The 16,545-nt window shown below is 44.7% G+C and overlaps 1 protein-coding gene across 1 annotated transcript in view; it reads left to right on the forward strand.

Annotated features, from left to right (window-relative positions):
- Positions 1-1,868: 1,868 nt before the first annotated feature.
- GPAM (glycerol-3-phosphate acyltransferase, mitochondrial) overlaps positions 1,869-16,545 on the forward strand; it is an 89,562-nt gene continuing 74,885 nt past the window's right edge. Inside the window, exons 1-4 of the mRNA XM_089653091.1 lie at positions 1,869-1,956; positions 10,472-10,639; positions 12,317-12,439; positions 13,786-13,859. Coding sequence (XP_089509217.1) covers positions 10,544-10,639; positions 12,317-12,439; positions 13,786-13,859 — 293 coding nt within the window. The 5' untranslated portion in view covers positions 1,869-1,956; positions 10,472-10,543. The remainder of the gene's footprint in view (positions 1,957-10,471; positions 10,640-12,316; positions 12,440-13,785; positions 13,860-16,545) is intronic.

Raw genomic sequence — 16,545 nt, forward strand, 5'->3', positions numbered from 1 at the left:
TGACTTTGAGGTGACATTGATGCGACTTTGAGGTGACATTGATGCGACTTTGAGGTGACTCTGAAGTAACTTTGATGCAACTTTGAAGTGAGTTTTAGGTGACTTTGATGCGACTTTGATGCAACTTTGATGTGACTTTGATGCGACTTTGATTCAACTTTGAGGTGACATTGATGCGACTTTGATGTGACTTTGATGCGACTTTGATGCAACTTTGAGGTGACTTTGATGCGACTTTGATTCGACTTTGAGGTGACATTGATGCGACTTTGATGTGACTTTGATGTGACTTTACACTCTGTCACTCAAGTAGCATCAAAGTCACATCAAAGAGTAATGCCACACAAAGCTCCCTATATACAATGACACCCGGAGCCGGGAGAGCAAACCTTTATGTGACCAAAGTCGCATGTTAGTTATGGGCTAGGGTTAGCGGTAATCGTTAGGGTTAGTGTTTCAACGACTGCAAAGTGTGCAAAAAAATAAAAAAAATGGCTCTGAAATGGTTTAGGAAAAAATTTGCAAAAAAAATAAGAGATATTAATATGTATCTTAAAATGTCAGATGCTATAACTGACATCATAGGCAGATGGAAGTTTAGCCCATTGATCTGCAAATGAATAAAACAGAGTAGATTAGAAACAATGTTTACAAACACTGTATCCGATGGTCTGTAATACAACAGCAGCAGAAAACATAGCCAAAAAAAATTATTATAAGCAACACCATAATAATAATGCTCATAAATATTTAGAAGAATAACATTGAGTGGTCTGGTACAGCTTGTGGTAAAACTGTGCAAATAAATGATATTTCTCCTAGATTGTAAGCTCCAAGGAGCAGGGCCCTGGAACCCCTCGTGTATTGTATTGTTACTGTATTGTCTCATGTACTGTCCCCCACTATAATGTACAGACAGGGGCGGACTGACCATTTGGAAATTCGAGCACTGCCCGGGGGCCCAGGGTCAGTAGGGGGCCCATGAGATGCCCCTGGTACCTTTTTCATAGGCTTTATGAGTTGGGGCAAGGACACAGGGGCCCCATGATCCCCTATTGCCCGGGGGCCCCATGAGTTGTCAGTCAGCCCCTGAGTACAGCGCTGAGCAAACCTTCTGGCGCTATATAAATACTGTATATTAATAATAATAAAATTTACCATAATAATCTGTAAAATAAATTAGAATGTAAATGAGTACTGGATTCATGCCACACATTTGATTACGAACATTTTTCAAAATAATTATTTATTAACAAATAGTAGAATTATTATTGTTATTATTATTATTATTAATAATAACAACGACAAAATCAAATATACAAAATAAAGTAGTTATTTGCTAATTATTAATAGTACTAGAAAAAATAATAATGTAATTCATACCAAGCAAATAATAATAATAATGATAATCATAATAAAGAATAATAATACAATAATTATGGTAATAATAATATTAATAATAATGCAAAATTATGCTAAAATAACACTTTTTTTTTGCAAATTACTTAGTAATAGTAAAAAAAGAAGGTAATTGATTCCAATATTAATAATAATAATAATAACACTTTTGAGGATGATAATCTAATAATACTACTACTACTAATATTAATATCTCATATTGACATACTGCAACATGATAAAACAAAAATGTATTTATTTACAAATGACTGATATTACTAGAAAAAAAATTATGTAATTCATGGCACTCATAATAATAATAAAAAATATAATAATAATAATAATAGTATGTCACGCTGTAGCCTTCCTATCCTGTGTATGAAAAGTCACAGCATATCATACAAGACACAGACTGTGCCCACACTGCCCACACTGAAGATGGCCGGGCGGGCTCGGAGAGGGTGCGGTGACGTCAGTATGGCGCGCTGCCGGGCCGGACAGAGGGGGAGCGGCGTGCTGCACACATGAGCCGGGCGGTGAGTGGAGGAGGACGGAGCGGTGAGTTCTCTACGTGGATACAGTGTATGGGGGGGAGGTCACGTGCCTTGCTCTCCCGGCTCCGGGTGTCATTGTATATAGAGAGCTGTGTGTGGCATCCCTATACCGTCACCTCCTCCCCTCCATAGACCTCTATGGGTATTAATAGCTCTGAGATAAGCCGATCATCTGCTGTGCGGACCCGGGGTGACCTTGAGCGGCCGATCCTCCTGATCTCTTCCCCTCCATAGAGGGTCCATCATCATCGTCTTCCATCATCTCCCCGAGATCAGGGGGGCCCCGACCTCCACTATAGAGGGGCAATATCAGAGCTCCATCACCTGCCATCTATACACCCCTCCATCACCTGCCATCTATACACCCCTCCATCGCCTGCCATCTAGACACCCCTCCATCGCCTGCCATCTAGACACCCCTCCATCGCCTGCCATCTATACACCCCTCCATCGCCTGCCATCTGTACACCCCTCCATCGCCTGCCATCTGTACACCCCTCCATCGCCTGCCATCTGTACACCCCTCCATCGCCTGCCATCTGTACACCCCTCCATCGCCTGCCATCTGTACACCCCTCCATCGCCTGCCATCTGTACACCCCTCCATCGCCTGCCATCTGTACACCCCTCCATCGCCTGCCATCTGTACACCCCTCCATCGCCTGCCATCTGTACACCCCTCCATCGCCTGCCATCTGTACACCCCTCCATCACCTGCCATCTGTACATCCCTCCATCGCCACCACTCCTTCGTCTTCCATCTATACACCCCTCCATCGCCTCCCCTCTATACACCTGCCCTCTATACACCCCTCCATCGCCTGCCATCTATACACCCCTCCATAGCTCAGAGGTCACACAGAGATGATTGAACCCGGACACTTCATTCTATCAATGACAGTACATGTGTGTCTAGAATTATGTGTCTGTATGTCAGGATCGCTTTACATGTGTCATGACAGTTCTATGTCATAGTTCCCATGATCACACTTTACTCTGTTACCATTGGTTTACATGTGTCATGACTGGTCTATTCTGTATTTGTCATGACCAGTCTACACGTGTCATGATTGGCCTACATCTATACTTTTGAATGTCATGATTGGTCTATACCTTATCTGCCATGACTGGTCTACATGTAGCATGACTGGTCTACCTGTAACAACTGCTCTACAAGTGTCATGATTGGTCCACGCCGTCATGATTGGTCTACATCGTTGTGACTGGGCTATACCTTATCCGTAATGACTAGTCCACTTCGTCATGACTGGTCTATACCTTATCTGCCATGATTGGTCTACATCATCATGACAGGTCTACATGTGTCATGATTGGTCCACATCTTCATAATTGGGCTATACCTTAACCATCATGATTAGTCTACATCATCACGACTGGGCTTTACCTTATCTGTCAGGATTGGTCTACATCGTCATGACTGGGCTATATCTTATGTGTCATGATTATTCTACATTGCCATGAATGGGCTACACCTTATCCATCATGATTGGTCTATACCTTATCTAGCATGATTGGTCTACATCATCATGACTGGTCTATACCATATCTGTAAAAAATGGTATACATGTGTCATGATTGGTCTACATTGTCATGACTGGGCTATACCTTATCCGTCATGATTGGTCTACATCGTCATGACTGGGCTATACCTTAACCGTCATGATTGGTCTACATCGCCATGACTGGTCTATACCTTAACTGTAAAAAATAGTATACATGTGTCATGATTGGTCTGCATCGTCAAGATTGATGGGGCTATACCATATCCATCATGATTGGTCTACATCGTCATAAGTGGGCTATACCATATCTGTCATGATTGGTCTACATCAAGGGTAGGCAACCTGCGGCTCTCCAGCTGTTGTGGAACTACATTTCCCATGAGCCATTGCAACATTACAAAACTGACAGTTATAGCTATGACTTGCAGAGGCATGATGGAACTTGTAGTCCTGCAACAGCTGGAGAGCCGCAGGTTGCCTACCCCTGGTCTACATTGTCATGACTGGACTATACCTTATCTGTCATTATTGGTCTACATCGTTATGACTGGGCCATACCTTATCTGTCATGATTGGTCTACATCGTCATGACTGGGCTATTCCTTTTATTTGTCACTACTTGGCTACGTGTGGCATAACTGGTTTTACTGTGTCTGACATGATTGGCTGACGTGGTCGTGACTTGTCTACATCCCTAGTGCACAACCTGCAGCCCAAGGACCACATGTGGCCCATGGACCTCAAAAGTGCATTGATTTTTAAATGACCTAAAAAGGCAGTGGTCTCTAGCAGTCTCATGTAATGTTTTGCCTGACTCTAACGTTTTCAAACATATTGTGTGGCTCATTGGTAATGTCAGGGGCCACAGTTGAGGAGCCCTATACCTTGTATATTGACAACCACAGGTCTACATTATCATGCTTGCTCTATACCTTGTCTATCACAACTAGCCATAAATGTGTCATGGCTGGTCTATACCTTAACTGACGCGAATGGTCTACATGTGTCATGACTGGTCTATACCTTGTCTGTCACGACTGGTCTCCGTGCGTCATGCCTGACGTATACCTTGTCTGTCACGACTGGTCTCCGTGCGTCATGCCTGACGTATACCTTGTCTGTCACGGCTGGTCTCCGTGCGTCATGCCTGACGTATACCTTGTCTGTCACGACTGGTCTCCGTGCGTCATGCCTGACGTATACCTTGTCTGTCACGACTGGTCTCCGTGCGTCATGCCTGACGTATACCTTGTCTGTCACGACTGGTCTTCATGCGTCATGCCTGACGTATACCTTGTCTGTCACGACTAGTCTTCATGCGTCATGCCTGACGTATACCTTGTCTGTCACGACTGGTCTTCATGCGTCATGCCTGACGTATACCTTGTCTGTCACGACTTGTCTTCATGCGTCATGCCTGACGTATACCTTGTCTGTCACGACTGGTCTTCATGCGTCATGCCTGACGTATACCTTGTCTGTCACGACTGGTCTTCGTGCGTCATGCCTGACGTATACCTTGTCTGTCACGACTGGTCTCCGTGCGTCATGCCTGACGTATACCTTGTCTGTCACGACTGGTCTCCGTGCGTCATGCCTGACGTATACCTTGTCTGTCACGACTGGTCTCCGTGCGTCATGCCTGACGTATACCTTGTCTGTCACGACTGGTCTCCGTGCGTCATGCCTGACGTATACCTTGTCTGTCACGACTGGTCTTCGTGCGTCATGCCTGACGTATACCTTGTCTGTCACGACTGGTCTTCGTGCGTCATGCCTGACGTATACCTTGTCTGTCACGACTGGTCTTCGTGCGTCATGCCTGACGTATACCTTGTCTGTCACGACTGGTCTTCGTGCGTCATGCCTGACGTATACCTTGTCTGTCACGACTGGTCTTCGTGCGTCATGCCTGACGTATACCTTGTCTGTCACGACTGGTCTTCGTGCGTCATGCCTGACGTATACCTTGTCTGTCACGACTGGTCTTCGTGCGTCATGCCTGACGTATACCTTGTCTGTCACGACTGGTCTTCGTGCGTCATGCCTGACGTATACCTTGTCTGTCACGACTGGTCTTCGTGCGTCATGCCTGACGTATACCTTGTCTGTCACGACTGGTCTTCGTGCGTCATGCCTGACGTATACCTTGTCTGTCACGACTGGTCTTCGTGCGTCATGCCTGACGTATACCTTGTCTGTCACGACTGGTCTTCGTGCGTCATGCCTGACGTATACCTTGTCTGTCACGACTGGTCTTCGTGCGTCATGCCTGACGTATACCTTGTCTGTCACGACTGGTCTTCGTGCGTCATGCCTGACGTATACCTTGTCTGTCACGACTGGTCTTCGTGCGTCATGCCTGACGTATACCTTGTCTGTCACGACTGGTCTTCGTGCGTCATGCCTGACGTATACCTTGTCTGTCACGACTGGTCTTCGTGCGTCATGCCTGACGTATACCTTGTCTGTCACGACTAGTCTTCATGTGTCATGACTAGTTTACTTCTCACCATATCTGGTGAGACTCCTCAATACCACACCAGGTCCAGGAAGGAGGGGAATATTGTGATCAGATCTGCTTTTTTTTATTCTAAATATTGTCTAGGGAAATTATGTAAAAACCTAAAATTGCAGCGCTGGGCTTTCAACACTAGGGTCACCGAAACTAGGATACATGATCCGAATGGTTTTTATTGGTTAAAGACCGGTATGTGTTATGTTTTCGGGAACTGACTCCCGTTCTCATCGTACAGCAATCAATGACCGTAGCCCTCGTATGGAATTCCAGATACAATGTATCATTTCTCTTCTCTGTCACTTCTAAAGGCTTCAAGGGATCGGGGAATAGACCAATCAGTGGGAAGTGTGCTGCTGGGTGTAGTCGCAGTGTGATGTATATAGTGGTTTGTATGGATTTGATTATATTCAGACATTAAAGTATTAAACGCTCGCTGTGTAAATATTTCCTTCCTCTAGCTTTGTTACTTTCCAGTCTATTTACCCACATTTTCCCTCAAACCGTTATATTTTGCCTGTTTAAAACTTGTATAGCCCATTCACTCCTTGCGGCACTTCCTGGAATTTCCAGATCGGGAAGTCAAACTATCCCCCCCCCCCCCCAGATGGGTAATTCAACATAATGGGTGACCTTTATGACCAGTAGTCAAAAACCTGCACCCCCCAATGTCAGGAAGAGGCAAGTGTACTTAGGGCTCTGAGGAAGAGGTTGTGTCCTCAAAACGCGTTAGCCAGTTGGTCATCCAGGGTTCCATCGTATGGACTCAGATGCTGTTTGGATCATACATCTTGTTCAGTTTGACATGCCTGTGTTTTTATGTCTATTGTGAGTATGATACTTACTTTGTTCCTTCAATAAATATATTTTTAACCGATAATGCACTAGGTCGCTGCGCCCTTTTTTTGTTTTTCCGTTTACATCTAGTGTATTTGGACCACCCCGGTCTGTAGAGGGCAGCAAGCAGTGCATATTCCAGAACATTCCTATTGGGTCTACTGGGTCCATTCCTAGTGCAGGAGAAAAGTGTTTGTTGTGTTGCAAGTGTACTTAGCCCTATCCAACACAACAAATACCTTTCTCCTGCGCTAGGAAAGGACTCAGTAGACCCAATAGGAATGTTCTGGAATATGCACTGCTTGCTGCCCTCAACAGACCGGGGTGGTCCAAATACACTAGATGCAAATGGAAAAACAAAAAAGAGGGCGCACCGACCTAGTGCATTATCATTTTAAAATATTTATTGAAGAAACAAAGTAAGTATCATACTTACAATAGACATAAAAACACAGGCATGTCAAACTGAACAAGATGTATGATCCAAACAACATCTGAGTCCATACGATGGAACCCTGGATGACCAACTGGCTAACGCGTTTCGAGGATACAACCTCTTCCTCAGAGCCAACCAAGGAAGAGGTTGTGTCCTCGAAACGCGTTAGCCAGTTGGTCATTCGGGGTTCCATCGTATGGACTCAGATGTTGTTTGGATCATACATCTTGTTCAGTTTGACATGCCTGTGTTTTTATGTCTATTGTAAGTATGATACTTTGTTTCTTCAATAAATATTTTAAACGATAATGCACTAGGTCGGTGCGCCCTTTTTTCTGTTTCTCCATTTGTACTTAGCCCTATATAGTTCTTGATTTGCTTAGACAATTAAAAATTGCAATGTCACACTGCACTGATGATGACCAGCAAACTCCAAGCAGCTTTGCACAATCTGACATAGTCATAGATTTGCATGGCTCCTCCTACTTCCCAAAATGTTTTGGGATTATGATGGAAGTGAGACATGTAGGTTGTGTTTTAAGGAGCTTCTGCTTCTCAGATCCAAATGTAACAAGTCTGCATAAATAAATTCCTGATGTCACAAAATATACCAGTCGCTCCACCTTTAATCATTAGTCGTCCTCAGGGTTCCGTCGGTGACTTTGTCTAGGCTGTGAGGATGTCATCAGTTTCACCCAATAAAGTGCAGTGCTGCTCTAAAGTTATACCAATATAGATTAACAATCCGACAAAGAACTGTCCAGTCTGCTGCAGGCAGAAGGAAATATTTCCTCAGTCTCCTCTCCCCACAGTGATCGGACTGCAACATTGTAAGTTTCAAGTCACAAGATGTGAAACTGCAGCAGGGGCTGATTTGTGTCAGACAGTTCTGAAAACAGCCAAGAACTGTACAGGCTGCAACATTTACATAATTGTATCATCACTCAGCTGACATCTCAGCCCAGGACGTAGATGGTGAACCTGTTGATACCTGAACAAGGATGGTGCCGTCCATTCTGATAGAGGAGATGAAGACTTTGTCGGGGGGGGGGGGGGGGGGGGGGGCAGGGAGAGCTGTGATTGTCACCTTTGGGGTACACAGATTGTTTACTTGGAATATTTGCATCTCACATGAAAAACTCTTGAGTAACAGGTCCATAATAGGGCTAGGAACACATTGGTGATTTTTAGTAGTGCAGTCTTGCTACGAAAATTGCTAGAAATAGTGTTTAAGTGGTTGTAAACCTTACATATACCCAGTGAAGTGACTGGCCTCAGGTAATACACAGAAATGAAACAAATCCTCCTACATGAGTTGTACCTTTTTATCTGCAGTCTTCTATTTTCTACAGCCATCCAAAGTGCTGAATTTATAATGCTTGCCTGAGAATTCACAAAAAAAGGGGCGGAGAGCTGAAATTACACACTGCACAGCTCAGTGAGGAGAACGTTGAGAGCTGATAAGAGGAAAGAGACCCCATCCCCCTCCCCCCTCCATCTATCACACGATAAGATGGGAGAGACCCCAGCCCCCCCCCCCCCCCCATCTAGCACATGCTGATAAGAGGGAAGAGACCCCATCCCCCTCCCCCCTCCATCTATCACACGATAAGATGGGAGAGACCCCAGCCCCCCCCCCATCTAGCACATGCTGATAAGAGGGAAGAGACCCCGGCCCCCCCCCCCTCTCTCCATATAGCACACGCTAATAAGAGGGAGGAGACCCCAACCCCCTCCCTCCTCCATCTAGCACACGCTAAGAGGGAAGAGACCCCAACCCCCCCTTCTCCATCTAGCACACGCTAATAAGAGGGAAGAGACCCCAACCCCCCTCTCCTCCATATAGCACACTTTAATAAGAGGGAAGAGACCCCAGCCCCCCCTCCCATCCTCCCTATAGCACACGCTAAGAGGGAAGAGACCCCAGCCCCCCACCCCCCCACCCCCCTCAATCTAGAACACGCTGATAAGAGGGAAGAGACCCCAGCTCCCCCTCCATCTAACACACACTAAGAGGGAAGAGACCCTACCCCCCCCCCCCCATATAGCACACAGAAATAGAGTGACATCCCTGAGTCTATATGCCTCACTACGCAATGCAGGCAGATCATGGCTGGTGGGAGGGGCCCAGCAGGGTGTTGTACATAGCTTTCTGAAAACATCACAGCACCCTGCCTCAGTACTCCTCTTAAGAGCCATCAGACCTGATACAAGCAGTGGGAGGAGTTATGCAAATATAAAAATACCTTGCTGGGTAGATGTCAGTCTGGAGGAGCGGGCTGTTCCTAGGCAGGCTGTATTTGCCTGCAGACCACTCTAGGTAACACCTACATGTGATGCTGAGACTCCATAATTGAAAGAACTGAAATCTAATGAATAAAGAGGGCAGGGATGTGGAGGAAAGTGCTAAGATGATGCTGGACGTCCTCCAGCCAGGAATGAGGCGGGAACTATCTGACTTGTTGCATCTTCTAATGAAAGTGAGAAGCCCACAGTGTGCAGTGAAATCAGAGTAAGACATTTCAGACCAGGAGAGGAGCCGGTACACCTGTGCAAGACTTGGGGGAGGCTTTAGGTGTGCTCCCTGTAGGGTGAGGTAAGTATCATGTAGTAATAATTAAGCTGGCCACACACTATACAATTTTCTTACAATTTTCTGCCCCATTTCCTTTAGATTTACCTTCAAAGTGCTGAATTTATAATGCTTGACTGAGCATTCACAAAAAAAGGGGCGGAGAGCTGAACTTACACACTGCACATCTTAGTGAGAAGAACGTAGTGCAAGGGCCTGCCTAATTGGATACAATTGAAAGTGTTGTTTAGGTTTGACCTCCTATTATATGGCTTTTGGTAAATCTAAAGCAAAGTTCTAAAGAAAATTGTATAATGTGTGGCCAGCCTTTGTCTCGAACGATTGCTGATTGGTTAAACTGTGTGCAGCTATGTGCTACATTCATTGTATAGGGAGCAGTTTTCTCCATGTGTGGAATGATTGATCCCTACTATTACTCATTAATCATGCCGCTCCTGTTCTCCTGGGAGAAGATCAAAACTATTGAGGAGTTGTTAGGATTTTTTTTCGTATTGCACATCCTGAGCTGCCATGACCCTGGGATTATTTTCAAAGGGAAGCACGGAGTGGTCAGCCCATTGCAGAGGCCGGTGTGGTGTGACTGAAGTGTCCTCTATTATTCTGTACCCGCAGGGAGGGGAGGCGGAGGAGGTCCTGTCTCTGCACTCAGCAGGCTGCAATCCTGGATCTGCTAAGCTGACAAATATGGAGGATTATTCCCTGGGGGGAGGCGAAGGCTGCTACTCGCCCAGCCTGGTGGATTGCTCAGCCGGGAGGCTGAAGAACTGCGGTGAAGAATGGGTGAGTGAAATCCATCATCTGTCCCACCACCGGTAATGGCTGGCAAAGTTTTCCTGTGTGCTCATTGATGATCCAGCTCCAACTTTATACAGTGTGCCGTGCGTCCTGCTACATCCCTGCTGTCCGCGCCCAATTGCATGTTTGTTCAGTAAACATGAATTTTTATTTCTCTTACAATTATATAAATAAACATTTATTTTAATAATCGTTTTTACATTTCTTATTTTCTTTAAATAATATTTTGCATAGTGAATACTTTTCTCAAATAGTAATGTTTATTTATTTCAGGTACTTATATAGCGCCTTAATTTACGCAGCACTTTACATATATATTGTACATTCACATCAGTCCCTAACCCACAAGGGGTGTACAATCTAAGGTCCCTAACTCACATTCATACATACCCATACTAGGGACAATTTAGACAGGATACGATTAACCTACCAGCAGGGGCGGACTGACCATTCGGAAACTCGGGCACTGCCCGAGGACCCGGGGTCAGTAGGGGGCCCCATGAGATGCCCCTGGTACCTTTTTCATAGGCTTTTTTGAGTTTGGGCAAGGACACAGGGGCCCCATGATCCCCTATTACCCGGGGGCCCCATGAGTTGTCAGTCCGCCCCTGCCTACCAGCAGGTAATGTCTTTTGGTTTCAACTATTGGGATTTAATGTAGATAAATGTAAACATTGTTAATTCAGTTCCTCAAATAATCTGCGTTTTATTTGTTTTTATGTGTTAGGTACACATCCTTGTTAAAATTACATCAATGTGTTATGTAAACATGATTTTAATTCTCTAGGTTTAATTAAATATTTTATTACAATTTCTCAATATTATTTTGAAATAATATTTTTATTTGTGACAAACTTTTCTGAATAGGAGCTCGTTCTGGTTTTCCCTATTGAGATTTAATATAGATAAATGTTTGAATGTCATGTGAACATTAGGGTTTCAAATCCCCAAATAAACAGTATTTAAATAAATAATTTTTTTTCTATTTATTGTTGATTATTTTTTTTGTGTAAACAATTTAATTCTGATTTTCCCTATTTGAAATGTAAAGTAGAGGAATGTTTATTAGGTTGCATTTAAACATTTATGATTTTTTTTAAAATAAGCATTGTTTAGATGCAAAAATAAATAATAATTAAAATAAATAAATTAAAAAAAAAAAAAATAAAATAAAAAAAAAAAAAAAAAAAAAAAAATATATATATATATATATATATATATTCATTTTACAATATTATATCCAAAATATTATGTTACATGTTATTACACTACGTTTTCTACAGAGAAATTTGTTGTGGTGGTTTTGGATAGAAATGAGAGGGGTTTAAAGCTTTAATTATACAGATTAGTTTTCATTTTTAAAATTGTGTTAGTGTGTGTGCGTGTATATATACATTTTAATTTTAAATGTCTAAAAGTAAGTTTGTTCTGGTAGTTATGGATAGAGTAGGATTTCTTTTTTTGCTGTCTGTCCTGCTGGGGAAATTTTCCCTTCATTTTCTGTCCTGGAAATGAGAAGAAATCTCAAAGTGAAGAGAATTTCCAGCTTAGAGAATTGTAAAAGGGACATTTGTCCCCATTGAAGGATTTCCCTCACCTGTTGCTCTAATGACAATTGTAAAACTTTTGGATTTCCCTCACTTTCTTGGTGACCATTTTCAGGGTGAGAGGATGTCTGGCCCGGCTGTCTTCAAGTCCACCACACTGAAATGGAAAGAGACCCTGCTGAGCCGGAAGAGGCCCTTTGTTGGTCGATGTTGTTATGTCTGCACCCCTCAGAGCCGGGTAAGAGGGCCGAGACAGACCATTATCCCATATCATCCCCCCCATACAGTCCTGTCATTATACCATATCATCCCCCCCATACAGTCCTGTGATTATACCATATCATCCCCCCCATACAGTCCTATCATTATCCCATATCATCCCCCCCATACAGTCCTATCATTATCCCATATCATCCCCCCCATACAGTCCTATCATTATCCCATATCATCCCCCCCATACAGTCCTATCATTATCCCATATCATCCCCCCCATACAGTCCTATCATTATCCCATATCATCCCCCCCCCCATACAGTCCTATCATTATCCCATATCATCCCCCCATACAGTCCTATCATTATCCCATATCATCCCCCCCATACAGTCCTATCATCCCCCCCATACAGTCCTATCATCCCCCCCATACAGTCCTATCATCCCCCCCCATACAGTCCTATCATCCCCCCCCTACAGTCCTATCATCCCCCCCCCCTACAGTCCTATCACCCCCCCCCATACAGTCCTATCATCCCCCCCCATACAGTCCTATCATCCCCCCCCATACAGTCCTATCATCCCCCCCCATACAGTCCTATCATCCCCCCCCATACAGTCCTATCATCCCCCCCCATACAGTCCTATCATCCCCCCCCATAAAGTCCTATCACCCCCCCCCATAAAGTCCTATCATCCCCCCCATACAGTCCTATCATCCCCCCCATACAGTCCTATCATCCCCCCCATACAGTCCTATCATCCCCCCCATACAGTCCTATCATCCCACCCATACAGTCCTATCATCCCACCCATACAGTCCTATCATCCCCCCCATACAGTCCTATCATTATCCCATATCATCCCCCCCATACAGTCCTATCATTATCCCATATCATCCCCCCCATACAGTCCTATCATTATCCCATATCATCCCCCCATACAGTCCTATCATTCTCCCATATCATCCCCCCCATACAGTCATATCATGATCCCATATCATCCCCCCCATACAGTCCTATCATGATCCCATATCATCCCCCCCATACAGTCCTATCATTATCCCATATCATCCCCCCCATACAGTCCTATCATTATCCCATATCATCCCCCCCATACAGTCATATAATTATCCCATATCATCCCCCCCATACAGTCATATCATTATCCCATATCATCCCCCCATACAGTCATATCATGATCCCATATCATCCCCCATACAGTCCTATCATTATCCCATATCATCCCCCATACAGTCCTATCATTATCCCATATCATCCCCCCCATACAGTCCTATCATTCTCGCACATCATCCCCTTGAAATACAATTTATTTAAAATAAAAGTGCTCATTGGTTTTGTCTTGTTGCAGGATAAATTCTACAACCCCAGCATCCCCTCGTTAGGTCTGCGTAATGTCATCTACATCAATGAGACGCACACAAGGTGAGTGCTGTTCTGTACATAGCGGAAGTCCGAAAACCTAAAAATACAAGTGTCTTTTTTTTCTGAAGTAACAAACTTTCTATTCTTGTGCATGTTGTCAAATCCCAAATCATCATGCTGATAGGAGGAGAGAGCAGAGTGACAGAGAGTTGAGCTCATTAGGCTGCTGCTTCTCCTTTTATTGCCCAGGGGAGAAGGACAAGATCTGTAAGTGTTACTGAACTGCAGCTAATAGAAAATTAGGTCTCCTGCCCTGCCACCCTGAGCTATACTAGGTTGCAGAGCTGTGTAAATCCCTGAACTGGATGGACAGATATACATATCCTTTGGCAGGTAAAACAGGCACCCTTTATGTATTTAGCTGTTGGCGTGGAGTTTAGCTTTAACTTCTTTCTGACCGCCCTATAGCCAAAAGACGGCTACAGTGCACTCGGCTAGTTCTGGGAGAGCATCTAAGGATGTCCTCCCAGAACCACGCCCTCGTACGCCCCTGTGCGATCTGTGATCGCTGTATCCTTCAGACACAGCTGATCACATGTCCAAGTAGTTGGCCAATCAGATCCGCCTTTTACATGTGAACAGCGGTGTCCAATCACAGCTGATCACATGTAAACAGGAAATGCCGGTTATCGGCAGTCCTCTTCTAACACTGACAGTGTGTGAGGGGAGGAGAGCCGGTAAGCAGCATTTCTTAGGGGGACATCTACACTGATGACCAGTGTAGCTTCTTCAGTGCAGCCAAAAGTGCCCATCTGTGCTGGCTGTCAGTGCCCATCTGTGCTGGCTGTCAGTGCCCATCTGTGCTGGCTGTCAGTGCCCATCTGTGCTGGCTGTCAGTGCCCATCTGTGCTGGCTGTCAGTGCCCATCTGTGCTGGCTGTCAGTGCCCATCTGTGCTGGCTGTCAGTGCCCATCTGTGCTGGCTGTCAGTGCCCATCTGTGCTGGCTGTCAGTGCCCATCTGTGCTGGCTGTCAGTGCCCATCTGTGCTGGCTGTCAGTGCCCATCTGTGCTGGCTGTCAGTGCCCATCTGTGCTGGCTGTCAGTGCCCATCTGTGCTGGCTGTCAGTGCCCATCTGTGCTGGCTGTCAGTGCCCATCTGTGCTGGCTGTCAGTGCCCATCTGTGCTGGCTGTCAGTGCCCATCTGTGCTGGCTGTCAGTGCCCATCTGTGCTGGCTGTCAGTGCCCATCTGTGCTGGCTGTCAGTGCCCATCTGTGCTGGCTGTCAGTGCCCATCTGTGTTGGCTGTCAGTGCCCATCTGTGCGTGCCCATCTGTGCTGGCTGTCAGTGGCTCCTCAGTAATGCCTGTCAGTGCCCATTAGTGGTGCCACCTATTGCCCATCAGTGCCACATATCAGCGCACATCAGTGAAGGAGAAAAATCATTTATTTACAAAACTTTTTAACAGAAACTAAGAACTTTTTTTTTTTTCTCAAACTTTTTGGTATTTTTTTTGTTTGTTTAGCAAAAAAAAATAAAAACTTCCATGGTGATTTAAATACTGCCAAAAGAAAGCTCTATTTGTGTGAAAAATGATAGAAGTTTCATATGGGTTCAGCGTTGCATGTCCACACAATTGTCATTTAAAGTGTGACAGCACTGAAAGCTAAAAATTGGCCTGGGCAGGAAGGGGGTGAAAGTGCCCGGTAGGCAAGTGGTTAAAGTGACACTCCAGGAAAACGTGCCCTGTGATTGGTTCAGAAAAGTGTGCACAATGGTACTATTTTCCTGGAGTTCCACTTTAAGGTCTCAAAACCTGCGTGGAGGAAGACCAGTTGCTCACTATATGCTCACTCAGCTCTAGCAATGCGGCATTCCTGGAGCTTCCCACTGGCTGCTGATATCTTCTAGCGGCCAGTTTCATTTCCCAGGGAGATAGGGCGTCATTCCCGCGCATGCATGGGAGTGCGGTCAGATTTGACATTGCTGAACTTATGCAGTGAACTGCACGTGCACAGCTCACAGTACAGGGGCGGGCAGGCAGGTGGATCCTTTTTATTGCAGAAGAGATAAAGCATGTCTCCTCTGCATTACAAATCCTTCCTGTTCGCATTTGGTTTTTGCCTACTTTTGGATTTGGTTTTGTCCATAAAGTTCCCCTTTAGGACACAGAGCCTGCACTGGGATCTCCTTATATATGTAATCAACTAAACAAAAAAGGATGAGAAACCTGGAAATAATATAAAAGTTAAAGTTAAGTTGTCTTGGAGATAAATAACTCAACTAAACCATGTTAACTAAAAATATACTATACTTTGCCTTTTAAGTGATGCTGTCCTGTCTTCTATATAATGTAGATCCCTCAGCTGTCTGGATATATTTCTGGATACATGGGGGGGCTACTTGTCTTACATGGCCTCCTCTTGTATCACCAAGCCAACGTTTAACCGTTACTTGATTCTGAGATTGTCATTGAACATGTCACACTAGGACTGGAACAAAGGATCATGTGAGCGTCTCATCTGTCATATTTAATCTTTCATGAATGCTCCAAATAGTGTGAATTTAAAGCTATGGTTCTGGGCTCTCACAGGGGCCCATGTTATCAGCTTCAGCTCTTATACCTGTACATCCCCCATAGACCAGAGTCAGTTTTACAGTCCTGCTATGGGCCTGTTTGTTATCTCAAATAATGACAAGCTTATTGCAGAATATATATAATAATATTCTATATATAATTGTACTG

This window comes from Staurois parvus, unplaced genomic scaffold (genome assembly GCF_062004578.1).
Source record: "Staurois parvus isolate SC_StPar_1 unplaced genomic scaffold, SC_StPar_1.0 ptg000697l, whole genome shotgun sequence".
NCBI lineage: Eukaryota > Metazoa > Chordata > Amphibia > Anura > Ranidae > Staurois > Staurois parvus.